General features: G+C 40.9%; 1 protein-coding gene across 3 annotated transcripts in view; it reads left to right on the top strand.

Annotated features, from left to right (window-relative positions):
- spns2 (spinster homolog 2 (Drosophila)) overlaps positions 1-27152 on the top strand; it is a 214829-nt gene that overhangs the window by 133664 nt on the left and 54013 nt on the right. For all 3 annotated transcript variants that reach the window (XM_034178994.1, XM_034178993.1, XM_034178995.1), the window contains 2 exons: positions 8014-8165; positions 22221-22287. In XM_034178994.1, coding sequence (XP_034034885.1) covers positions 8014-8165; positions 22221-22287 — 219 coding nt within the window. The remainder of the gene's footprint in view (positions 1-8013; positions 8166-22220; positions 22288-27152) is intronic.

The raw sequence follows: 27152 nt of genomic DNA on the forward strand, positions 1-27152 counted from the left end.
AGTTGCTGGAACACGCTGCAGCACAGATCTGCCTCCAGAGTGTTGATTCCTCATGCTCTAGTTTGTCAGAATTTTCAGTCTGTTTATAGTTTTTGCAGCAGTTTTTTTTTTTTTTTGGTTTTGCTGCTTGAATCTGTTTTATTATTGACGTCTTTGTTTTTCCAACAGCTGATGACAGTTTGGTGACCGCACACAGAGACACGACGACCACCAAGATCCCACTAAATGATGGTTCTTTAGAAGAAGAAAATACACTTGCTATAAATCAGAACAACACAGTGGTACACAGTCAGACATAAACATACAGCAGCAACAATCATTCAAAACCAAAAGCTGAAGAAAACCCTTCAGGCAGCTACTGACAATAAGACGGGACTATCACGCCTTTGACGGTTTGTCGTGTGTGTGTGTGTGTGTGTGTGTGTGTGTGTGTGTGTGTGTGTGTGTGTGTGTGTGTGTGTGTGTGTGTGTGGTTGGCTTAAAATAATGCAGTCCCCATAGAACCCTATGTTAAAATGTCCAACTTTACAGAAGAAATAAACAATTTTACAACCCAGCATTAATAACTCAGCCACATGGGGTGTGCAGCCAGTACATTCTGAGTGCCGGTCCCAAGCCCAGATAAATGAGGAGGGTTGCGTCAGGAAGGGCATCCAGTGTAAAACAAGCCAACCCAACTATGCAGACTCAGAATCAAATTCCCATACCGGATCAGTCGCGGCCCGGGTTAACAACGTCCGCTACCGGTGCTGTTGCCCAACAGGGTGCCGGTGGAAATTGAGCTACTGCTGGGCGAAGACAACGAAGAAGAGGAGGAAAACGTTGCCACGAACAGCGGGAGAAGAAGAAAACTAGAAGGGTGGAAATGAGAGTGGGGACTTTGAATGTTGGTAGTATGACTGGTAAAGGGAGAGAGCTGGCTGATATGATGGAGAGGAGAAAGGTAGACATATTGTGTGTGCAAAAGACCAAGTGGAAGGGAAGTAAGAGCAGGAGCATCGGCGGTGGGTACAAGTTGTTGTACCATGGTGATGACAGGAAGGTGTTGTGGTCATTTTAAAGGAAGAGTATGTTAAAAGTGTGTTGGAGGTTAAGCGAGTGTCCGACAGGGTGATGAGTGTGAAGTTGGAAATTGAAGAGGTGATGATGAATATCATCAGTGCATATGCCCCACAGGTAGGTTGTGAGATGAAGGAGAAAGAAGATTTCTGGAGTGTGTTAGATGAGGTGGTGGAGAGTGTGCCCAAGCATGAAAGAGTGGTGATAGGAGCAGGCTTCAATGGGCATGTTGGTGACGGGAACAGAGGTGATGAGGAAGTAATGGGTAGATATGGTATCAAGGATAGGAATGGGGAAGGACAGATGGTAGTTGATTTTGCAAAAAGGATGGAAATGGCTGTGGTGAATACCTACTTTAAGAAAAGGGAGGAGCACAGGGTAACATATAAGAGTGGAGGAAGGTGCACACAGGTGGACTACATTCTATATAGGAGATGCAAGCTAAAAGAAATTACAGACTGTAAGGTGGTAGCAGGAGAGAGTGTCACTAGACAGCATAGGATGGTTGTTTGTAGGATGACTTTAGAGGTAAAGAAGAAGAAGAGAGTGAGAGCTCAACAAAGGATCAGATGGTGGAAGCTGAAGGAGGAAGACTGCTGTGTGAAATTTAGCGAGCAGGTGAGAGAAGCACTAGTTGGAGGGGAAGCAATTTTGGACAACTGGAAAAGTACTGCAGATGTGGTGAGGGAGACAGATAGGGCAGTACTGGGTATGACATCTGGACAGTGGAAGGAAGACAAGGAGACTTGGTGGTGGAATGAAGAGGTCCAGGAAAGCATAAGGAGAAAGAGGTTGGCGAAAAAGTTTTGGGATGGTCGGAGAGATGAAGAAAGTAGACAGGAGTACAAGGAGATGCGGCGTAAAGCGAGAAGAGAAGTGGCAAAAGCAAAGGAAAAGGCATATTGCGAGCTGTACAAGAAGTTGAATAGTAAGGAAGGAGAAAAGGACTTGACCGATTGGCCAGACAAAGGGACAGAGCTGGAAAGGATGTGCAGCAGGTTAGGGTGGTAAAAGATGCACATGGTAATGTGCTGACAAGTGAGGAGTGTGTGCTGAGAAGGTGGAGGGAATATTTTGAAGAGTTGATGAATAAAGAAAATGAGCGAGAGAAAAGGCTGGATGATGTGGTGAGTAAATCAGGAAGTAAAAGAGATTAGCAAGGAAGAAGTGAGGGCTGCTATGAAGAGGATGAAGAGTGGAAAGGCAGTTGGTCCAGATGACATTCCAATGGAGGCATGGAAATGTCTAGGAGAGATGGCAGTAGAGTTTCTAACCAGATTGTTTAATAAAATCTTGGAAAGTGAGAGGATGCCTGAGGAGTGGAGACGAAGTGTGCTGGTTCCTATTTTCAAGAACAAGGGTGATGTGCAGAGCTGCAGTAACTACAGAGGCATAAAGCTGATCAGCCACAGCATGACGTTATGGGAAAGAATAGTAGAAGCTAGGCTTAGAAAACAGGTGAAGATCTGTGAGCAGCAATATGGTTTCATGCCGAGAAAGAGCACTACAGATGCAATGTTTGCTCTGAGAATACTGTTGGAAAAGTACAGAGAAGGACAGAAAGAGTTACATTGTGTGTTTGTGGACTTAGAAAAAGCTTATGATAGGGTGCCAAGAGAAGAGTTGTGGCATTGTTTTGACCGTTGATTTGTTCGTTTTGACCGTTGGGGTTTTTCCGTAATTATTGTATGGCCTTGCCTTACAATATAAGGCGCCTTGGGGCAACTGTTTGTTGTGATTTGGCGCTATATAAATAAAATTGATTTGATTTGATTGTATGAGGAAGTCTGGAGTGGCAGAGAAGTATGTTAGGGTAGTGCAGGACATGTACAAGAATAGTGTGACAGCGGTGAGATGCGCAGTCGGAATGACAGACTCATTCAAGGTGGAGATGGGATTACACCAAGGATCAGCTCTGAGTCCTTTCTTGTTTGCAGTGGTGATGGACAGGTTGGCAGACAGGAGTCCCCATGGACTATGATGTTTGCAGATGACATTGTGATCTGTAGTGAGAAAGGTGGCAGGAGTGATTTGTGACCGAAGAATATCAGCAAGAGTGAAGGGGAAAGTTTACAAGACAGTAGTGAGACCAGCTATGTTGTATGGTTTAGAGACAGTGGCACTAACAAAAAGACAGGAGGCAGAGCTGGAGGTGGCAGAGCTGAAGATGTTGAGATTCTCTTTGGCAGTGACAAGAATGGACAAGATTAGGAATGAACATATCAGAGGGACAGCTCAGGTGGGACGGTTTGGAGACAAAGTCAGAGAGGCGAGATTGAGATGGTTTGGACATGTGCAGAGGAGGGACCCAGGGTATATAGGGAGAAGGATGCTGAGGATGGAGCCACCAGGCAGGAGGAGAAGAGGGAGACCAAAGAGGAGGTTCATGGATGTGCTGAGAGAGGACATGCAGGTGGTTGGTGAGACAGAGGAAGATACAGAGGACAGGGTGAGATGGAAATGATTGATCTGCTGTGGCGACCCCTAAGGGGAACAGCTGAAAGACAAAGAAGAAGACAACCCAGCATTAATAAATAAATAAAAATAATTTTTTTTTTTTTTTTTGTCTCTACATACTTTCCCTGCTCATGCGTTTTTATGTAGCTTGTTTTAGGCAGATTTCAGACATACACTTATACATATTTATGGGCGTGATTGATTTTAATGTAACACATCACATGCTGCTTCCTGGTCAGTGTTTTATCAAAGTTGTCTGTTTTCCTCCATTTTATCATGGATTTGGAGTCTGTGAACAAACCGTTGTTTTCAGCCGGGCACAGGGATGGTGAGTGTGTTTTATGGCGGACAGTGTCGAATTGGGTGGCAAGTGCTACATGCACCTTCTGTGTGAACAGGGCTCGAGCTGTCTTGGTAATTTCAAAATTGGTGGCGGTGTTCTGGCTTCGTTCATGCCCCTGAGCTCACGCCACTCTTGCCTACGCGCCACCCCTTTTCCCACTTATGGGTCAGCCAAGATGGCGTCATGCAAACCAACCCACTTGAACTTCAAAACAACTCTTTTGAAAATCTGTGACTGGCATCACTGAGGGTTCTTTTTTAAAACAGTCTGTGGTCTGACAGCCATCGAGGCCATCATACGTTTAAGTAACACAGAGAGATATTCCACGTTTGTAAGTGAGGGAATTCTAACACGCCGGCTGAGTCACGTGATGTGATTTTATGGTAGCATGTTGAATTTATTGTATTTGTAATGACTCACACAGCTGATGGGAACAAACAGAAACATTTGTGATTCCACTGTGTGGGATAACCACTTTTTTTTCCAACCTCACAAAGGCTGAAGTGCGTTCATACGCTGAGTTGTGGTTGCCATGGAAACAGTTAACAATCCGACTGCCTACACAAGGTTCTCCCTCCGACACACGTACTGTAGCCTTTTAGGAGTTCATCACTTTATCCGTTTATTTACCCTGAAAGAACACAGGACACCATGGTAATGTGAATTAAATTTAAAAATAACACAAAATCTTCCATGCTGCATTGTTACAGACGGTAAAACAGTGTTGTAATTAATGACCCAGTCACACGGCACACGACGATTCCTGAACGAAGGGAAAAAGTAAAAAAAAAAAAAAATCACAATTCGTTGAGAAAAGGTGGATGAACGAGCTTTATCACCGAATAGCCTGTGAATCAAGAAGTTAACATTGATTTTGGCGCTTTAAACGAAACTCGCCTGGAGCCACTGCTGGAGCAGTGTGTGTTTGCATCTCTGCGTTCCAGGACTCGGCGCTGGGACGGAGCTGCAGCTCCTCCACAAAAGCGCTTAAAAACTGGCTTTTGTACTGTGTGAAAATATTCAGCTGGTTGAACGAAGTCAAAGGAAATGCTAACGTTACAAAAACTAAGCTAACAATAGGCTAATGTCACAAAAAGTAACCAAACAATAGGCTAACATTACAAAAACAAAGTAAACAATAGGCTAACGTTACAAAATCTAAGCAAACAGTAGGCTAACATCACAAAAACTAAGCAAACAATAGGCTAACGTTATAAAACCTAAGCAAACAATAGGCTAACATCACAAAAACTAAGCAAACAGTAGGCTAACATCACAAAAACTAAGCAAACAATAGGCTAACGTTATAAAACCTAAGCAAACAATAGGCTAACATCACAAAAACTAAGCAAACAATAGGCTAATGTTATAAAACCTAAGCAAACAATAGGCTAACATCACAAAAACTAAGCAAACAGTAGGCTAACATCACAAAAACTAAGCAAACAATAGGCTAACGTTATAAAACCTAAGCAAACAATAGGCTAACATCACAAAAACTAAGCAAACAGTAGGCTAACGTCACAAAAACTAAGCAAACAATAGGCTAACGTTATAAAACCTAAGCAAACAATAGGCTAACGTCACAAAAACTAAGCAAACAATAGGCTAATGTCACAAAAACTAAGCAAACAATAGGCTAACGTCACAAAAACTAAGCAAACAATAGGCTTACGTTACAAAAACTAAGCAAACGATAGACTAACATTATAAAAACTAAGCAAACGATAAAAAACGCCAAGAACAACAGCAAAACAAAATACGAAGAATTGAGGCTTTTGTTGCCCTTCGTTCAAATTTTTCGACAGTTTAAAAATCCAGACGAAGCGACCGCTGCAGGAACGAAGCTGAGCGAAAGTTAAACAATGCCAAAGAAAGTTCAGATTTCTTGTTTCGTTAGGACTTCATTGCCCTTTGTTGAGTGCCGTGTGACTGGGCCATAAGGTGAATTCTAGTGGTCTAAGCTAATCATATCCAGGAATTATTGCTGCGTTTTGCTTGTTTCTAAGGCAGTAAATGAGCAGAGGAAAGTCAAATTGTCCCCAGTCAGTTCACATCCTAACAGTAGACAGATTATTATGACACCTGTGGTCACCAAAAATCCAGAATATTATTTAATCCAGATGTTTTCCTGTAGGTAGTAGTTTTTTCTTAATTTTTATGATTATGCATATCATCAAAAGATAGACACCAGCTGTAAGATGTCTAAAATAATATGTTAAAAGGCAAAAATAAAGAGAAAATGTGTTCCTTTGGCTTCTCCCTTTTTCACTTGGGGTCACAACATCAAATCCAGTTTGGTCGGCATGTTGATTTGGCAGACGTTTAACACTGTATGCCTTTTCTAATGCAACTCCACATTACTTGGAGAATAGGCACAGGTGGTCTTGAACCAGGAACCTTCTGCTCTGGGAAAATCAGTGCTCTAACGACTTGTCCACCATGTTGCTCAAATCAATCAATCAATCAATCAGTCAATGGACAAACAAACTACAGTGCTCAGAGGACACGGTGTCACATTTCAAAATGTCAGGCATGTATCAATGCTACATGGGTTGTTGTGTCTGATTTGCAGACTTTCATGCTGGTTATACAGTCACAAATTGAGCTTTACCCGCTATTTGCAACTGTATACGTTACGGCTATTTGCAACCGTATAACAGAATGAACGTCTGCAAATCCTCAGACACAAGGGGGTTATTACCATTCTATCGTTAGCACAGTTTATTTTTCTGTAGGTAATTTGGTCGGCGAGGCTTACTGTCGAGCCGACGCAGCGTGTTCCAACAGAGGTCAGTGCGTGGAGTAATCCATCAAATGTGAAAATCTATCAAATGTGAAACGGTAATTCTGTATCAGAATCCACATTAATACTTTCGTATGGCAACTTAAATTCACCCATTTCAGCGCCAGGGTTGATACGTGACTTTCTCTTGTTCTCAGCTAACAGCGCTAATCGCTAACAGCGCATGCAGCCGGTGTTCTGTCAAATTGTGCATCTCATTGCATAAATCAACAGTTCCATGTCCTGACAATATTGCCCATGCGCAGTTGCGCGGATGACAGGAATGACATCTTGTCAGAACACCAGTCAAGGCACGGAGTAATACATCCAAATGTGAAACGGTCGAATATTTTGCCACCGTTACCCCAATATTATACGGTCTGAAATCTCACATGCTTAACCAATCAGATTCGTGGAGAAAATGTAATTGGATTAGAATAAAAGGTATAAACCTAGCAAACTGGATCAAAATCTTATTAGGTGTTCTTAATGTTAGTGTGTAGGATTTAACGTCTCTTTTTAGCAGAAATGAATGTAGCATTCATGACCGTTTGCTCATTAATCAATAATTACCTCCAGCAATGAATCAATGTGTTTTCATCAGCTTAGAATGAGCCCTTTATGTCTAGATGAGAGCAGGCCCCCCTCATGCCACAGTGCTTCCTTGATGCAGTAGCCCAAAAGGGATAAATGTATGCCACCATTTCAATTTTGCAGTAAGGAAGGAAAAATGAAGAAAAAATACAAGGAATTAGTGGTTTCTCCCTGATACATTGTCTACTGGTTGCTTCTGCTAACAACTTTGAGAACCCTCAGTTTTTGTGAAATAGAGGATCCATTGCCGTATTGTTTATACAAGAAAAGGAAACAAAATGTTGACTGAAAATGGTATAATGCAACCTGCCATCTCACCACTAGATGGCACTAAATTTGACACAGTGTAGCTTTAAAATATGTTGCTAATATACATACAAACATACATGGAGGCCATGGTGATCCCAAGAGTGTACACCTCTGGTGACTGCATTGCTTTAAACAAATAAACAAACAAAAAACAAAAAGCCAAGACTCAGATCCATCTAGGCTAACACTAGTTTTTTTTCCCTGATTGTCTAGTTTGATGGTTATTTTGAGAAAGGATCTTCAACCCCTCAAGCGACCTTTGAACTTAGTGCTGAATTTACATGAGGTTGCCTGTTACTCTGTTATGTACACACTTTGTATTTCTGATTGAAATGACATTAAATTGATTTTTAGCCTTGATGATGAGTTGGTTTTATGTTCTAATGAAAATGTGGTGAAGAAGAAAACGTTCTGCTCCAGTAAGTTTAAAAAATAATGACCTTTGTTTCTTCTTCTGTGTCTACAGCACTACTGGCTGTTTGTCCTCTCCAGAGGACTGGTGGGCATCGGGGAGTCCAGCTACTCTTCCATATCTCCCACCATCATCGGAGACTTGTTCACTAATAACAGCCGTACCATGATGCTCTCCTTCTTCTACCTAGCTATTCCTCTGGGAAGGTAAGAGGCCAAAACTCAATTCAGCCAAGCAAAAATTGACGGCAAAGGGCTCCATGACAGGTGTCATTGCTAGTTTCCACCAGACACAATTGTATTTTTTTGCCCTGCACCCTCGAGATCACAGTGTCACTTGCGCATGTTGGTCTTAAAATAAGGTCTGGTTGGACAAAGACCTGTTGCATTGATATCAACAGTTACCGGAAAACATTTGTGCCTTATCATCAAAAATCACACCTAAAGTCCAGCGCTGTCAAGTGGTGTATTTAAGGAGTACAACACTCAGATGTGCCTTACATAGGTGGGTTCACAAAACACCACAAATCACTTTTTTTTTTTTTTTTTGCTAGTTTGGGACACCCTGTGACTTATACTCCGGTGCGACTTATATATGTTTTTTTGCTCTTCGAGGGGCATTTTTTTGACAGGTGCGACTTATATATTATTATATGTGAAGTAGCAACTATAAATCAGTAACATTATCTTTAGTGGCCACAGGACTGTACAATTAGTAACAAGAATTAACAACAACTCCTTATAATTCACATGAAAACAAAATGTGTACTTTACATGTGCCTGCATGAAAAATCCCAGACATGATCTACAATGCCAACATTCATGTTTAAAGTAAAAAAATTAAAGAATACCTACAATTTTTTTTTGACTAAAAGATGCCAGCAAGGCTGATAGCCTATGTATGATTAGCTTTTTTTTTTTTTTTTTGAGCCACTTTTGAAAACTATTAGGAATGTACAGTAGTAACCAGTTAATGTTTTTTTTGTCTTTTATTACAAATTTAAATATGTTCTTCTTGCAATAACTTGGTGTGGAGATCAGCGTTGCCAACTTACTGACTTTGTCGCTAAATTTAGCAACTATTGGGCAGCACAGTCTTGTTTGAGGGCGGACGCTAAAGGTGTAAAATATGACGCACATGATGTAATTCCTCTACTTCCAGGGACAGAAACATGGCACTTTCTCTGGGTTTTTGGGCAAATTACACCCAAGCAAAGTGAAAATACAAAGAAAAAGTGACGATACGATGGAACGTGGACATGTGTTGCAGTTTATGACCCGGAGCTCAAATGTGTCGAGATGGTTTTACAGGCAAGAGAATCCAGCTACTCTGGTTAGCTGTGTAGGCTAACACTTACCGACACATCTCCCACTCGCTTTGTCTTCCCTTCTCCACTGAGAACCGAAAAAACCTGTACTTTTTGCGACTGCCTTGGTGATTGCAGCAGAAAACAAAACAGTACATCATTTTCCCATTAGAATTTATGCTGTTTGTGGGAAGAGACTAATCCACGGGCGGAGTGTGGGAGTGTCAGCACAAACCATTTGGAGGATGAGGGTTTCAGTGGAAACCATTTTAAACCAGCATATCTTAAACCGGCAGGTCTGCTAGGTGACAGCAAGTATGCGTTTAAGTTTACCGAGCCGAGCTGAATGGTTTGTGCTGAAACTCCCACACTCCGCCCGGGGATTCTCTGCCATGTTCGTGACGGCTGTCCCCAGATGTGGTCAAATCCTGCGATATCACGTAGGGGTTCATACGAGACTGCGCTGCCCTATTCAGACTCCTCTAGCGACTTTTTTTTTTTCAAAAAACGAATAGCTTGTGACTTTTCCTGGTGGTTTTGGAGATGTTTGGAGACTCTGATGTGTATTTCTCCTGAGTATTTTCCTCCTCAATAATTTCTCCCCCATCCCAAAGCACTCCCAGGAGACCAGCCTCCTCCTCCGCTCGCACCATGGAGTTATATTATAGAAAGGCCTTTTCTAGCTAACTCTATGGTGTGCATGGAAAAGGAGGCAGACAACCAGCATCAAGTTATACCATTTCATTGGCTGAGAGCTCCTTCATGAGTGCTTCTGATTGGCTCACACAGATGCAAGACAGGCTGGCTCCGCCTCCATCTTTGCAACTGTGCATGTTTTTATTCGCCACTTAAAATTCTATTCACAAACCATTTTTTTTAGTCCAAGTGCTGTGTTTTATCACTGACACGCAAAATTAAAACAGAGCAGCAAAATAATAAATAAATGTCCCAACTGTCTGTGTGCCACGTCAATTCCGGGCAGAATTTTTTTTTTTTTTTTGTCAAAAATAAATGCACTGCATTAAATACATCTGTTAAGAAAACTAAAGTTAGAAAAATTAAAACAAAAAAAAAAACAAAAATACAAACCCCAAGTAACTCCACTAGAGTGCTTCTTTTGGGTCACTTTTGTCGGTTCCAAGACGAAGAATCAACAGAAGAAAGTCCATTTGTAGTTTTAAACATATTTAGGGTGGTTTTTTACTCACTTTTTGTCCCTCCCATGGTATTATTCGTCTTTCTTACAGCGTCAATAACAGTTACATGCACATGGCTAATTATGCAAATTAGGCGATGACATCATTGAGCGACTTCTAGTGACTTTTAGGACAGCCAATAGCAACTTTCCTTAGTGAGTAGTGGCGACAGTGGTGGAGGTCACCCCCCGCCACTTTTGCCAACTCCTCAGTAAGGAAAGTCACTATTGGCTGTTCTAAAAGTCACTATGTGGTGTTTTGTCATTACCCATAATGCAACGTACCTCTATGCAACAATGTACATGTGCAAAATTGTTGGAAGCATTAGAGTTTGGCACCATTCTCTTTTCTTCGTAATTGGCCCTTTCATTTTCAAGCAGCTGATGGAATCCAAAAATTTTGTTTGATACAATCAGAGACATTGTTACAGCTGCATCTTCTGCTGCAATCATTCAGTCAAATGAAGACTCTGACAATTGTTTTGTTCTTTTTTATCAGTAAAATTTATGATATCAGGGCAAACATCAACCCCTCCCTTTCTTCTCCTGTCCCATATCTTACCCAGCCATCAGTTCTGGATAGTTTTACACCTGTATCACTGAAGGAGTTCACCATTCTGGTTGACAGGATGAAACTTCCCTCCTGCTCACTTGATATCGTCCCCACCTCAAAAAAAAGGTCATCCATTCTATTGGCCTGGCTGTTTTATTGATAATAAACAGATCACTGTTTTCTGTCTGTGTCCCTCAGTGTTTCAAAGAGGCAGCTATCCACCATCTCTTAAAAAGCCTCATGCTGACCCTTCGCTCGTCCAAAATGCTAGACCTATTTCAAAGTTCTTTTATTTCCAAAGTTTTAGAAGAAGTGGTGGCCAAACAGCTTAATGAGGTTTTTGCTGAACATAACATCCGTGATACATACAAATCTGGGTTCCGTCACTTGCACTCTATGGAAACTGTCCTTCTCAGAGTTTCAAATCAAATGATATTTTAATGTGTAGAGATGCAGGTGAATATTCTGTACTTGTTTGTTTCAATGTCTCTGCAGCTTTTGACACAATCAATCATGGTGTTTTAAACAAGAGACTAGGGACTTAGGTGGACATCTCTGGGCCTGTCCTGGACTGGTTTTTATCTTACCTTTCCAACAGGAGTTTCACTACTTGCTACTGAGAAATTTCTGTGGTGTGCCTCAAGGCTCTGTTCTGGGGCCTACTTTATTTTCTCTATATTTACTCCCACTTAGTCATGTCTTTTCTTTTAAGGATGTCTCATACCACTGTTACGTGGATGACATCCGGTTGTATATTTCACTTACTTCTCAAAAGCTTACAAGGGTACAGTTGTATGCAACAGTTTGGGTACCCCTGATAATTTTCATGATTTTCCTTTATAACTCATTGGTTGTCTGGATCAGAAATGTCAGTTATATATATCATATAGCAGACGAGCACACTGATATTTGAGAAGTGAAATGAAGTTTCTAGTATTTACAGAAAGTGTGCAATAATTACTAAAACAAAATTGGACAGGTGCATACATTTGGGCACCCTTGTCATTTTATTGATTTGGATACATTTAGCACTAATTATTGGACCAAAAAATTGGTTTGGTAAGCTCACTGACCCTTGACCCCCTTACACAGGTGAATCCAATAATTGGAAAGGGTATTTAAGGTGGCCATTTGCAAATGTTTCCCCTCTTTGCATCTCTTCTAATGAGTGGCAACATGGGAGCCTCTAAACAACTCTCAAATGACCTGAAAGCAAAGATGGTTCAACATCATGGTTCAAGGAAAGGATACAAAAAGCTATCGCAGAGATTTCAGCTGTCAGTTTCCACTGTGAGGAACATAGTGAGGAAATGGAAGACCACGGGCACAGTACTAGTTAACGCCCGAAGTGGCAGGCCAAGAAAAATCTCAGATAAGGTGAAGCAAAAGATGGTGAGAACAGTCATAGCAACATGATCTTGCTGCAGATAGTATCTCTGTGCATTGTTCAATTATACAGTGCACTTTGCACAAAGAGATGCTGTATGATGCTGTAATGCAGAGGAAGCCTTTTCTACATACATGCCACAAACAGAGTCCCTTGATGTATGCTGAAGCACATTTGGACAAGCCAGCTTCATTTTGGAATAAGGTGCTGTGGACTGATGAAAGTAAAATTGAGTTATTTGGACATCACAAGGGGTGGTATGCATGACTGAAAAAGAACACAGCATTCCAAGAAAAACACTTGCTACCTTTGGAGGTGGTTCCATCACGCTGTGGGGCTGTGTGGCCAGTGCAGGTACTGGGAATCTTGTTAAAGTTGAGGGTCACATGGATTCCAGTCAATATCAGCAGATTCTTGAAAACAATGTTCATGGTTAAGTGACAAAGTTGAAGTTGCGCGGGGGCTGGATCTTTCAACAAGACAAGGATCCTAAACACTGTTCAAAATGTACTAAGGCATTCATGCAGAGGAACAACTACATGTTCTGGAATGGTCATCTCAGTCCCCAGACCTGAATATTATTGAAAATCTGTGGTGTGATTTTAAGCGGGCTGTCCATGCTTGTAAACCAACAAACCTAAGATATTTTGTAAAGAAGAATGGTCCAAAATACCTTCAAACAGAATCCAAACTCTCACTGGAAGCTATAGGAAGCATTTAGAGGCTGTTATTTCTGCAAAAGGAGGATCTACTAAATATTGATTTAAATTTATGCACCTGCCTAATTTTGTTTAAATAATTATTGCACACTTTCTGTAAATCCTATTAACTTCATTTCTCTTCTCAAATATCACTGTTTGTCTGCTATATGATATATTTAACTGAAATTGCTTATCTAATCAACCAATGATTTATAAAGGAAAATCATGGAAATCATCAGGGGTGCCCAAAGTTTTACATACAACTGTATCTGTTCTTCAGAACTATGTTGAGGTTATTGGGGGCTGGATGATGGCTAATTGTCCCTTAATACAGCAAAACCTGAGGTCCTTGTTTGTGCCCCTGATGACTTTGTTCCCTCTGTGGTTGGGAACCTTGGCTCGCTGGCCCCTTTTGCTCACTCAGCAGTTACAAACTTGGGTGTTACGTTTGATCATTCTCTCAACTTTCACGCATATGTTACCCACCTGGTACAGTCCTGTTTCTTTCATTTGCGCAGTGTTGCCTGTCTGAGCAGCATTGTGTCCAGATATGAGTTAGAGAAAGGAACACTTACAAATGGTCCAGAATGTGGCTGCAAGGCTTCTTACAGGGTCACCAAAGAGGTCCCATGTAACACTGATTTTGTCCACCTTGCATTGGCTCCCCATCCATTTCAGACTGCAATGTAAAATTGTGGTGCAGGGTCACATGCCACCTTACTTCACTGAACTTTTATATCTGTATGTTAAAAGCAGGTCTCTGAGGTCTTCGGACCGAGGCCTGTTGGTTGTGCCTAGGTCACAGCTGAAGACTAGGGGAGACTGTGCATTTGAGGTTGTGGCACCTAAATTGTTGAATGCACTGCCTTTGGACTGACACTCTGTGGACTCTGTCAAAACATTTAAAGTAAAGCTCAAGACCCATTTGTATAGACTGGCTTTTATCTAGTTCTATGTTTCTGCTGTTTTTAATTTATGTGTATTTTAATTTCTTTCTTTTTTTTCTTTTTTTTACTTATTTACATTATTGGTAATGACCAAACACAGAGGAGAGTCAAATTCAGCCGATATCAACAGGCGTTCATCCAAAAGATGCATATTTTTGTCACACAGCCTCACATGGCTGTGGTATTAACAGGTATCTTTTTGGTTCTAACCAGGTTGGGAGTGATCATTTTACAATGGAACCAAAAACCCACTAGTGTTAAAACAGATTCTGCTCAAAACAAACTGATTGAGGGGAAAAAATAATCTGCTTTGAAGCCCTGGATTGCAGACAGCTCAAGAAATTGGGGTCAAGAAAAGACAAAACGTCCTTTTGGATGGTTTTGTTTGGCTCACAGTCAACAATAGACAATAGACGGGGAAAACGTAGCCCTGAGTAAAATGCACTCAAGCATTCTTCAGTCTCTCCCATTTGTCTTCACAGACGTCGTTCTGACTGTTTCCAGGAAATGACCTCAGGAATTAGACAGTGTTGACCGGAAACTGATTCCCCCGCGCAGGTTTTTTTAACCTTTGAATTTGGTCTCGCCGGCCAGGTTGTTTGCGCCGCCGGTGTTTGAAGCGACTTTAATTTTCATGCTCTAGTTTCATTGTTGGTGGTGAATTTTCCAAACACTCCCTGGTGGACTCTGATAAGATTAGCTGTTAGTCACTGTCTGGAAATATTATATGCTGTCTGAGCCCGTTATACTGCAGTGTTATTTTTGGAGGACTAATCAGCTACTTGGATGCACAATTATAGCCTGTTTCCCCCCTTTCCTTTAGTACGTAAATAAAACTGACATATTTCACCTCTTTAGCCTTTTGATCAATCAATCAATTTCTTTATATAGCGCCAAATCACAACAAACAGTTGCCCCAAGGCGCTTTATATTGTAAGGCAAGGCCATACAATAATTATGTAAAACCCCAACGGTCAAAACGACCCCCTGTGAGCAAGCACTTGGCTACAGTGGGAAGGAAAAACTCCCTTTTAACAGGAAGAAACCTCCAGCAGAACCAGGCTCAGGGAGGGGCAGTCTTCTGCTGGGACTGGTTGGGGCTGAGGGAGAGAACCAGGAAAAAGACATGCTGTGGAGGGGAGCAGAGATCAATCAGTAATGATTAAATGCAGAGTGGTGCATACAGAGCAAAAAGAGAAAGAAACACAGTGCATCATGGGAACCCCCCAGCAGTCTACATCTATAGCAGCATAACTAAGGGATGGTTCAGGGTCACCTGATCCAGCCCTAACTATAAGCTTTAGCAAAAAGGAAAGTTTTAAGCCTAATCTTAAAAGTAGAGAGGGTGTCTGTCTCCCTGATCTGAATTGGGAGCTGGTTCCACAGGAGAGGAGCCTGAAAGTAAGCCTGCAGTCTGAGAGCGAAGCGCTCTATTGGGGTGATATGGTACTACGAGGTCCCTAAGATAAGATGGGACCTGATTATTCAAAACCTTATAAGTAAGAAGAAGAATTTTAAATTCTATTCTAGAATTAACAGGAAGCCAATGAAGAGAGGCCAATATGGGTGAGATATGCTCTCTCCTTCTAGTCCCCGTCAGTACTCTAGCTGCAGCATTTTGAATTAACTGAAGGCTTTTTAGGGAACTTTTAGGACAACCTGATAATAATGAATTACAATAGTCCAGCCTAGAGGAAATAAATGCAGGAATTAGTTTTTCAGCATCACTCTGAGACAAGACCTTTCTGATTTTAGAGATATTGCGTAAATGCAAAAAAGCAGCCCTACATATTTGTTTAATATGCGCTTTGAATGACATATCCTGATCAAAAATGACTCCAAGATTTCTCACAGTATTACTAGAGGTCAGGGTAATGCCATCCAGAGTAAGGATCTGGTTAGACACCATGTTTCTAAGATTTGTGGGGCCAAGTACAATAACTTCAGTTTTATCTGAGTTTAAAAGCAGGAAATTAGAGGTCATCCATGTCTTTATGTCTGTAAGACAATCCTGCAGTTTAGCTAATTGGTGTGTGTCCTCTGGCTTCATGGATAGATAAAGCTGGGTATCATCTGCGTAACAATGAAAATTTAAGCAATACCGTCTAATAATACTGCCTAAGGGAAGCATGTATAAAGTGAATAAAATTGGTCCTAGCACAGAACCTTGTGGAACTCCATAATTAACTTTAGTCTGTGAAGATTCCCCATTTACATGAACAAATTGTAATCTATTAGACAAATATGATTCAAACCACCGCAGCGCAGTGCCTTTAATACCTATGGCATGCTCTAATCTCTGTAATAAAATTTTATGGTCAACAGTATCAAAAGCAGCACTGAGGTCTAACAGAACAAGCACAGAGATGAGTCCACTGTCCGAGGCCATAAGAAGATCATTTGTAACCTTCACTAATGCTGTTTCTGTACTATGATGAATTCTAAAACCTGACTGAAACTCTTCAAATAGACCATTCCTCTGCACATGATCAGTTAGCTGTTTTACAACTACCCTTTCAAGAATTTTTGAGAGAAAAGGAAGGTTGGAGATTGGCCTATAATTAGCTAAGATAGCTGGGTCAAGTGATGGCTTTTTAAGTAATGGTTTAATTACTGCCACCTTAAAAGCCTGTGGTACATAGCCAACTAACAAAGATAGATTGATCATATTTAAGATCGAAGCATTAAATAATGGTAGGGCTTCCTTGAGCAGCCTGGTAGGAATGGGGTCTAATAAACATGTTGATGGTTTGGATGAAGTAACTAATGAAAATAACTCAGACAGAACAATCGGAGAGAAAGAGTCTAACCAAATACCGGCATCACTGAAAGCAGCCAAAGATAATGATACGTCTTTGGGATGGTTATGAGTAATTTTTGCTCTAATAGTTAAAATTTTGTTAGCAAAGAAAGTCATGAAGTCATTACTAGTTAAAGTTAATGGAATACTCAGCTCAATAGAGCTCTGACTCTTTGTCAGCCTGGCTACAGTGCTGAAAAGAAACCTGGGGTTGTTCTTATTTTCTTCAATTAGTGATGAGTAGAAAGATGTCCTAGCTTTACGGAGGGCTTTTTTATAGAGCAACAGACTCTTTTTCCAGGCTAAGTGAAGATCTTCTAAATTAGTGAGACGCCATTTCCTCTCCAACTTACGGGTTATCTGCTTTAAGCTACGAGTTTGTGAGTTATACCACGGAGTCAGGCACTTCTGATTTAAAGCTCTCTTTTTTAGAGGAGCTACAGCATCCAAAGTTGTCTTCAATGAGGATGTAAAACTATTGACAAGATACTCTATCTCACTTACAGAGTTTAGGTAGCTACTCTGCACTGTGTTGGTATATGGCATTAGAGAACATAAAGAAGGAATCATATCCTTAAACCTAGTTACAGCGCTTTCTGAAAGACTTCTAGTGTAATGAAACTTATTCCCCACTGCTGGGTAGTCCATCAGAGTAAATGTAAATGTTAAGAAATGATCAGACAGAAGGGAGTTTTCAGGGAATACTGTTAAGTCTTTAATTTCCATACCATAAGTCAGAACAAGATCTAAGATATGATTAAAGTGGTGGGTGGACTCATTTACTTTTTGAGCAAAGCCAATAGAGTCTAATAATAGATTAAATGCAGTGTTGAGGCTGTCATTCTCAGCATCTGTGTGGATGTTAAAATCGCCCACTATAATTATCTTATCTGAGCTAAGCACTAAGTCAGACAAAAGGTCTGAAAATTCACAGAGAAACTCACAGTAACGACCAGGTGGACGATAGATAATAACAAATAAAACTGGTTTTTGGGACTTCCAATTTGGATGGACAAGACTAAGAGTCAAGCTTTCAAATGAATTAAAGCTCTGTCTGGGTTTTTGATTAATTAATAAGCTGGAATGGAAGATTGCTGCTAATCCTCCACCCCGGCCCGTGCTACGAGCATTCTGACAGTTAGTGTGACTCGGGGGTGTTGACTCATTTAAACTAACATATTCATCCTGCTGTAACCAGGTTTCTGTAAGGCAGAATAAATCAATATGTTGATCAATTATTATATCATTTACCAACAGGGACTTAGAAGAGAGAGACGTAATGTTTAATAGACCACATTTAACTGTTTTAGTCTGTGGTGCAGTTGAAGGTGCTATATTATTTTTTCTTTTTGAATTTTTATGCTTAAATAGATTTTTGCTGGTTATTGGTAGTCTGGGAGCAGGCACCATCTCTACAGGGATGGGGTAATGAGGGGATGGCAGGGGGAGAGAAGCTGCAGAGAGGTGTGTAAGACTACAACTCTGCTTCCTGGTCCCAACCCTGGATAGTCACGGTTTGGAGGATTTAAGAAAATTGGCCAGATTTCTAGAAATGAGAGCTGCTCCATCCAAAGTGGGATGGATGCCGTCTCTCCTAACAAGACCAGGTTTTCCCCAGAAGCTTTGCCAATTATCTATGAAGCCCACCTCATTTTTTGGACACCACTCAGACAGCCAGCAATTCAAGGAGAACATGCGGCTAAACATGTCACTCCCGGTCCGATTGGGGAGGGGCCCAGAGAAAACTACAGAGTCCGACATTGTTTTTGCAAAGTTACACACCGATTTAATGTTAATTTTAGTGACCTCCGATTGGCGTAACCGGGTGTCATTACTGCCGACGTGAATTACAATCTTACCAAATTTACGCTTAGCCTTAGCCAGCAGTTTCAAATTTCCTTCAATGTCGCCTGCTCTGGCCCCCGGAAGACAATTGACTATGGTTGCTGGTGTCGCTAACTTCACATTTCGCAAAACAGAGTCGCCAATAACCAGAGTTTGATCCTCGGCGGGTGTGTCGTCGAGTGGGGAAAAACGGTTAGAGATGTGAACGGGTTGGCGGTGTACACGGGGCTTCTGTTTAGGGCTACGCTTCCTCCTCACAGTCACCCAGTCGGCCTGCTTTCCCGGCTGCTCGGGATCTGCCAGGGGGTAACTAACGGCGGCTAAGCTACCTTGGTCCGCACCGACTACAGGGGCCTGGCTAGCTGTAGAATTTTCCACGGTGCGGAGCCGAGTCTCCAATTCGCCCAGCCTGGCCTCCAAAGCTACGAATAAGCTACACTTATTACAAGTACCGTTACTGCTAAAGGAGGCCGAGGAATAATTAAACATTTCACACCCAGAGCAGAAAAGTGCGGGAGAGACAGGAGAAGCCACCATGCTAAATCGGCTAAGAGCTAGTAGCTGCGCTAAGCTAGCGGATTCCTAAAAACACGTAAAGTGAATAATGTATAAATAATTTAGAGGTGATTCAGCAGAAGGAGTGCTTTAGTTAAGGCACGTAAAGATTACACTGGGAAACAAATCGTAATCTAGATAACTAGATCAATCTAACTGCGCAGATTAAACAGCTAACAGATACAGAAAAACACCGCTGTGCTCCGGAACAGGAAGTGATACAATACCGCAGTGAGAGCCAACCACCAGTAGAGGCAAGCAAACATTCCACGTCACCTTTTTTTTGATGTTACTGATCAGAACCTTTTATGATGTCCAATTAGCTACAAACTACTGGTTAAATGAAAATTGTATGTGGAGACAAACAGGCTCAAATATCTGCAAAATCAGCAAGTTTGTTTGACATATAAAAGTCATTTTGTTGAAGACACTGACCATTTGTCTATCCATTGGTCTATCCAACTTACAAAATAATATAGTTTGTCCTTAATCTAAATTATGCAACCAATTTTAGTTTTGTTAGTTTAAATATTAGTTTCAAACTAATATTTAAAGCCAGCCGTATCTAACAGTGCAATCATAGCACAGTATAGAGGTCCTTTTATTACATCTGATCTGATGTAGCAACATTTCCCTCAAAGCATTTCACTGCCTGTTTGTTTTTCTTCACTATGACACAAAAACACCCATTAAAAAGCAGTGGAATTCAATTACACTGCCACAACATGTAGCCCTCGGTCAGGCAATGTGCTAAAGTGTGATCGGGCTCATGGTCAGCTTTGCACCTCTGCCTTGAGTCTGCTTTGCCTCTTCAGGCACAAATCACACATCCAAAAATACACTAGGTAGTAAAATTATTACCACTGATTTGATCAGTCACACCATCGTAACTATTTTGTGTCAAGGAGCCAAGGACTCAACATAGCTTTAACACCATTTTAAATAGGATGTACAGCAGTAAAATAAGTATTGAACACATCACCTTTTTTTCTCAGTAAATGTATTTCCACAGGTGCTATTGACATGGCATTTTCACCAGATGTCGGTAACAACCCAAGTAATCTACACATACAAAGAAATTAAACCATGGATGTCCATAAATTATGTGCAATAATGTGAAATGACACAGGGAAAAGTATTGAACACCTAAAGTATGAGAGGTGCAAAAATGCATGAAACACAAGATACCAGCTGAAATCTATCAGTAATTAGAAAGCATTCCTGACCCTTGTCAGTGCAAATTAATATCAGCTGGTTCAGTCCCAACTGATATAAAAAGGTGTCTCATTACCAAGATTTCACAAAAGAAACATCTCATGATGGGTAAAAGCAAAGAGCTCTCTCAAGATCTTCACAACCTTATTGTTGCAAAACATACTGATGGCATTGGTCACAGAAGGATTTCTAAACTTCTGAATGTTCCAGTGAGCACTATTGAAGCCATAATCTGGAAGTGGAAAGAACATGATTTCACCATAAACTTCCCATGACCAGGTGCTCCTCACACGATTTCTTAGAGAGGAGTGAAAAGAATTATCAGAAAAGTTGTCCAAGAGTCAAGGACCACTTGTGCAGAGCTTCAGAATGACCTGGAATTAGCAGGCACAATTGTTTTAAAAAAAACAATAAGTAATGCTCTCAACTGCCTAGAGAGAGAATATAATCTGGTCAGATGAGATCAAATTTGAACTCTTTGGATGTCATAATACACAAATTTTATTTCACCAAAACATCAAATCTAGGCTTACATCTCAGATGTACTTTCTGGCAAATTGTAGCTGAACTTTCAGGTTTTCATTTTAAGAAAATCCTCCTCTATACCACTTCATCTTGAAGCTGTATAACTAGTGATACAAAATGCAAAACATGCACTATGCACAAGTTCTCCAATTACAGCCACAAAGGCTTAGAACTTCTTCTGGGTTGTCTGGGTGTCTTGGTGGCTTTCCTCACTCTTCTTCTTGCACAGTCACTCAGTTTTTGAGAATTGTCTAATCCACACAGATTTACCATAGAGTGTTGTACTGTTTTTATTTCTTCATAACTGATGTAAATAAAGTTCAAAACATATTCAGTGACTTGGAAATGTTCATGTATCCATCCCCTGACTTGTATTAAGAAAACTGGCAGTAAAACTGATTATTTACAGGTATTATACCAAAGCGTTCCATTACTTATGCAACCCATCATCTTGGCTTTTATATTTTAAATTAGTTTATATTAAGTTGTAGAGATTTACTTTCAGTTTGAATTTAAGGAAGATGATTTTAGAAATGTTTATACTGAGAAGCCTGATTTACTTTTTGTATTTGAAATGCCATAAACCAGGTTTATTTAGGTATATTTAAATATTTACATATTATTACACTAATAAAAATTACCTATAAAAGCTATTAAATAGGTAATTTTTTTGTAAAATTTGTAATGGGAGACAGTCAAGTTATCGATGGTGTGGCCCTCGGACATAATTCAGGTTCCCTATGTGGCCCCTTGTAAAAATTAATTGCCCATCCCTGCCATAAACAAATTAATATGTGAAATACCAAGCGGCCCAATACTTTTGGAGGGTACTGTAGTTGCATGACTTAGAGAAGATAGGTGGTTGCTTTCAAGAGGTTGAGTCACTAGCACCCAAAATTCCTCTTCACTGTCATTATCTGTTGGTGAAGCCACTCCAGTACACCTTGGCCGTGTGCATGATCGGCAGTAGGCTGGTCTTGCTTCATGCAAAGTTCTTTCAAAATCTATGCAAATGTATGCAAAAGATCTGGAAACAAATTTCCAAACAAGCCTTCATATTTGTTACATCTGGCTTCAGGACATAACAAATAAACAAGGGCTCAGGTGTTTCCACTCAACCAAGAAGCAGATCTTTCCTTGCAGCATCTGGATATGAACAGTCAAGGGTAGAAGCAAATCACAGGGCTGTGGCAGTGTGCTAATTATTACTCTCTCTCTCTATCCCTCTGCAGTGGCTTGGGTTACATCCTGGGTTCCAGTGCCAAGGTGGCTGCAGGAGATTGGCATTGGGCATTAAGGGTAAGACTATCATCATCATCAACAACAACAACAACCATCACTATTACACTACACCTCATGCACACTGGCATGCTGGGAAACAGATGAACAAAGCCTCCTACAGGCTTGTCACGGATCAGAGGGGTCCGTGGTGACAGAAGCACCGGGGCGGGGGACACATGGCAGGAACATAGGCAGGCAGGGCACTGACATTGGTGAGAAGTGACAGAGGAGAGAGCGATAAGGGCACGACCGTCCTCGCGCACATAAACATCAGCATCAGATCTTACAAAATGTATTCCATAATAATGTTAGAGTTGAGCTTTAGATGTTGAAGTTACTTGAGATCACCCAGTGTACTTTCACACTAATCTGTTTCTCAACTCTAAAGTGGATTTTTTACGAGTTCAAGATCGATGCCTTTTTCTCAGTTTGAGTAAACACATTTATCTCTCGTTTCACTTCACCAATGGGAGTCGTTGCCTGTGAAGCAGAATCCATGTGAGTCAGTATCAGTGAAACCAGAACCTGTTACTGACTTGTAAACCAGTATTAATATTTTATAATTTCCATGACACATAAAAAAAAATCAAGCATAATCACCTCCCATTTTCAATATTTTAGTTTTTTTTTTCTCCCTTTGATTTCTGACAGTTTGAGTAAAAGTTCTTATCGCTGATTTTCAGTGATTTGCAGGAATTGTTATTTCTAAGGTCTTCTCAGGTTTCACCCAGAGTAGCCTTCATTCCACAGAGCGGGTAGCTCAGTGGAATTAGATTTGGACTGACCATATGTGGACTTGGGTTCACATTATTTCCTGATTCCTTCTTTATGTTCTCTAATGCCATATACCAACACAGTGCAGAGTAGCTACCTAAACTCTGTAAGTGAGATAGAGTATCTCGTCAATAGTTTTACATCCTCATTGAAGACAACTTTGGATGCTGTAGCTCCTCTAAAAAAGAGAGCTTTAAATCAGAAGTGCCTGACTCCGTGGTATAACTCACAAACTCGTAGCTTAAAGCAGATAACCCGTAAGTTGGAGAGGAAATGGCGTCTCACTAATTTAGAAGATCTTCACTTAGCCTGGAAAAAGAGTCTGTTGCTCTATAAAAAAGCCCTCCGTAAAGCTAGGACATCTTTCTACTCATCACTAATTGAAGAAAATAAGAACAACCCCAGGTTTCTTTTCAGCACTGTAGCCAGGCTGACAAAGAGTCAGAGCTCTATTGAGCTGAGTATTCCATTAACTTTAACTAGTAATGACTTCATGACTTTCTTTGCTAACAAAAGTTTAACTATTAGAGAAAAAATTACTCATAACCATCCCAAAGACGTATCGTTATCTTTGGCTGCTTTCAGTGATGCCTGTATTTGGTTAGACTCTTTCTCTCCGATTGTTCTGTCTGAGTTATTTTCATTAGTTACTTCATCCAAACCATCAACATGTTTATTAGACCCCATTCCTGCCAGGCTGCTCAAGGAAGCCCTACCATTATTTAATGCTTCGATCTTAAATATGATCAATCTATCTTTGTTAGTTGGCTATGTACCACAGGCTTTTAAGGTGGCAGTAATTAAACCATTACTTAAAAAGCCATCACTTGACCCAGCTATCTTAGCTAATTATAGGCCAATCTCCAACCTTCCTTTTCTCTCAAAAATTCTTGAAAGGGTAGTTGTAAAACAGCTAACTGATCATCTGCAGAGGAATGGTCTATTTGAAGAGTTTCAGTCAGGTTTTAGAATTCATCATAGTACAGAAACAGCATTAGTGAAGGTTACAAATGATCTTCTTATGGCCTCGGACAGTGGACTAATCTCTGTGCTTGTTCTGTTAGACCTCAGTGCTGCTTTTGATACTGTTGACCATAAAATTTTATTACAGAGATTAGAGCATGCCATAGGTATTAAAGGCACTGCGCTGCGGTGGTTTGAATCATATTTGTCTAATAGATTACAATTTGTTCATGTAAATGGGGAATCTTCTTCACAGACTAAAGTTAATTATGGAGTTCCACAAGGTTCTGTGCTAGGACCAATTTTATTCACTTTATACATGCTTCCCTTAGGCAGTATTATTAGACGGTATTGCTTAAATTTTCATTGTTACGCAGATGATACCCAGCTTTATCTATCCATGAAGCCAGAGGGCACACACCAATTAGCTAAACTGCAGGATTGTCTTACAGACATAAAGACATGGATGACCTCTAATTTCCTGCTTTTAAACTCAGATAAAACTGAAGTTATTGTACTTGGCCCCACAAATCTTAGAAACATGGTGTCTAACCAGATCCTTACTGTGGATGGCATTACCCTGACCTCTAGTAATACTGTGAGAAATCTTGGAGTCATTTTTGATCAGGATATGTCATTCAAAGCGCATATTAAACAAATATGTAGGACTGCTTTTTTGCATTTACGCAATATCTCTAAAATCAGAAAGGTCTTGTCTCAGAGTGATGCTGAAAAACTAATTCATGCATTTATTTCCTCTAGGCTGGACTATTGTAATTCATTATTATCAGGTTGTCCTAAAAGTTCCCTAAAAAGCCTTCAGTTAATTCAAAATGCTGCAGCTAGAGTACTGACGGGGACTAGAAGAAGAGAGCATATCTCACCCATATTGGCCTCTCTTCATTGGCTTCCTGTTAATTCTAGAATAGAATTTAAAATTCTTCTTCTTACTTATAAGGTTTTGAATAATCAGGTCCCATCTTATCTTAGGGACCTCGTAGTACCATATCACCCCAATAGAGCGCTTCGCTCTCAGACTGCAGGCTTACTTGTAGTTCCTAGGGTTTGTAAGAGTAGAATGGGAGGCAGAGCCTTCAGCTTTCAGGCTCCTCTCCTGTGGAACCAGCTCCCAATTCAGATCAGGGAGACAGACACCCTCTCTACTTTTAAGATTAGGCTTAAAACTTTCCTTTTTGCTAAAGCTTATAGTTAGGGCTGGATCAGGTGACCCTGAACCATCCCTTAGTTATGCTGCTATAGACGTAGACTGCTGGGGGGTTCCCATGATGCACTGTTTCTTTCTCTTTTTGCTCTGTATGCACCACTCTGCATTTAATCATTAGTGATTGATCTCTGCTCCCCTCCACAGCATGTCTTTTTCCTGGTTCTCTCCCTCAGCCCCAACCAGTCCCAGCAGAAGACTGCCCCTCCCTGAGCCTGGTTCTGCTGGAGGTTTCTTCCTGTTAAAAGGGAGTTTTTCCTTCCCACTGTAGCCAAGTGCTTGCTCACAGGGGGTCGTTTTGACCGTTGGGGTTTTACATAATTATTGTATGGCCTTGCCTTACAATATAAAGCGCCTTGGGGCAACTGTTTGTTGTGATTTGGCGCTATATAAAAAAATTGATTGATTGATTGATTACCTGTCTGTGTCCTTGGACAAAACACTTCATCTGCTTGTCCCAGTCCGCCCTGTTGTAAATGGGTACTGGCCTTGGATGGGGAAGTACACTACAATGGACTGGTGTCCCATCCAGTGGGAGTCATAGATTCTCATACACTGTAGTATCTGGGCTAAGGACTTGTGGAAAAGGGCTTCAATCCTGTGTAAAACTTAAGAAACCATTCTGTCACTACAAGAACAACTTGAGCCTCTTTTACACTATAGAGATTTACCAAGCATGGTTTGATGCTAAATTAGCCCAGCGTAAAAAAATTGAATGAGCTTGATGTTGTGCCAAATTACACTGAAGTGATTCAAAATAGGCAAGCCCTGGACCAAGCACCATGGCACTAGGACAAATTTAAGTGTAACCAAAATGAGAACCCATACTCTGGTTCCTTAGCACACTTGCACACTGGTGCGGCACAGTGGCTTACTGGTTAGCACTGTTCCCTCACAGCAAGAAGGTCCTGGGATCATTTCCTACGTGGTCCTTTCTGTGTGGAGTTTGCATGTTGTCCCTTTGTCTGTGTGGGTTTCCTCCAGGCACTGGTGTCCTCCCACAATCAAAAACATGCTTATTTAGGGTCTGCTCTTTCTCTGCCCTTGACCAAGACAGTGTCTCTACATCTGGAGTTGGTCCCCGGGCACCAGACTGTGGCTACCCACTGCTCCTAGTGGTTGGATTGTGTCTACCAGTCTGCCTGTAATTGGATGGGTTAATTAGGATGTGTGTTGGGGCAGCAAAGGGATAGAATCCCTTTTAAGAAGTAAAAAAGGTGTAGTAGAGGAGAGATCTGATCCATGTGGGGCAGTGAGAGAGGATTCAATTTGACCTGTCATAAACGGGCTCAGAGTGTTCTCCGGTGGTACCTCGAGAACATTAAGCCGGCTCATTTCAGCTCTCTGGAGAAATTTACAGAGGTGCCCCACCTCCTTCTTGATATTACTTGAAGAAGAAAACCCTTACTTGACGGGTTTTGGGACATTTATTGCATACTTAATAGCAGAAGCAGGTGGTAAAGCAGTTACATAAATCAGTGTTGTCATAGTACTTTTTGCAAGAACTCCACTGCATATGTAAGAGAAACTATTTAGCAATTAATGGCTCTGTAAGAACACCAGTAAGAACAGAGAGCTTCTGAGAGCCCTGACACAACTCCTCAAGGAGCTCCTGACATTAGGATTGGCTTGTAAAATCTTTGATAGAGAAGCAAAATTAAGGCTTTTCTCTTAAATGACAGATGTGTAAAGGAAGACATTAAACATTCTCTCAGCATGTCTTAGTGGATGAAATTCCTGGAAATGACAGGTCAGCGGGTTTGAGGAAAAGGAAGTCCATTTGTTCTTGTCTTGGTGGGCCGTTAAAAACAAAGTGCAGGGCAGTTTGTTCCAGCCACAATGGCATTCCAATAAAACAATCTCAAAGCCAATTAATCATCGGTGTGGCACGCAGAGGAAAACAAATACCAAGACGTGAAACGGG

Source organism: Thalassophryne amazonica, chromosome 9 (genome assembly GCF_902500255.1).
Source record: "Thalassophryne amazonica chromosome 9, fThaAma1.1, whole genome shotgun sequence".
NCBI lineage: Eukaryota > Metazoa > Chordata > Actinopteri > Batrachoidiformes > Batrachoididae > Thalassophryne > Thalassophryne amazonica.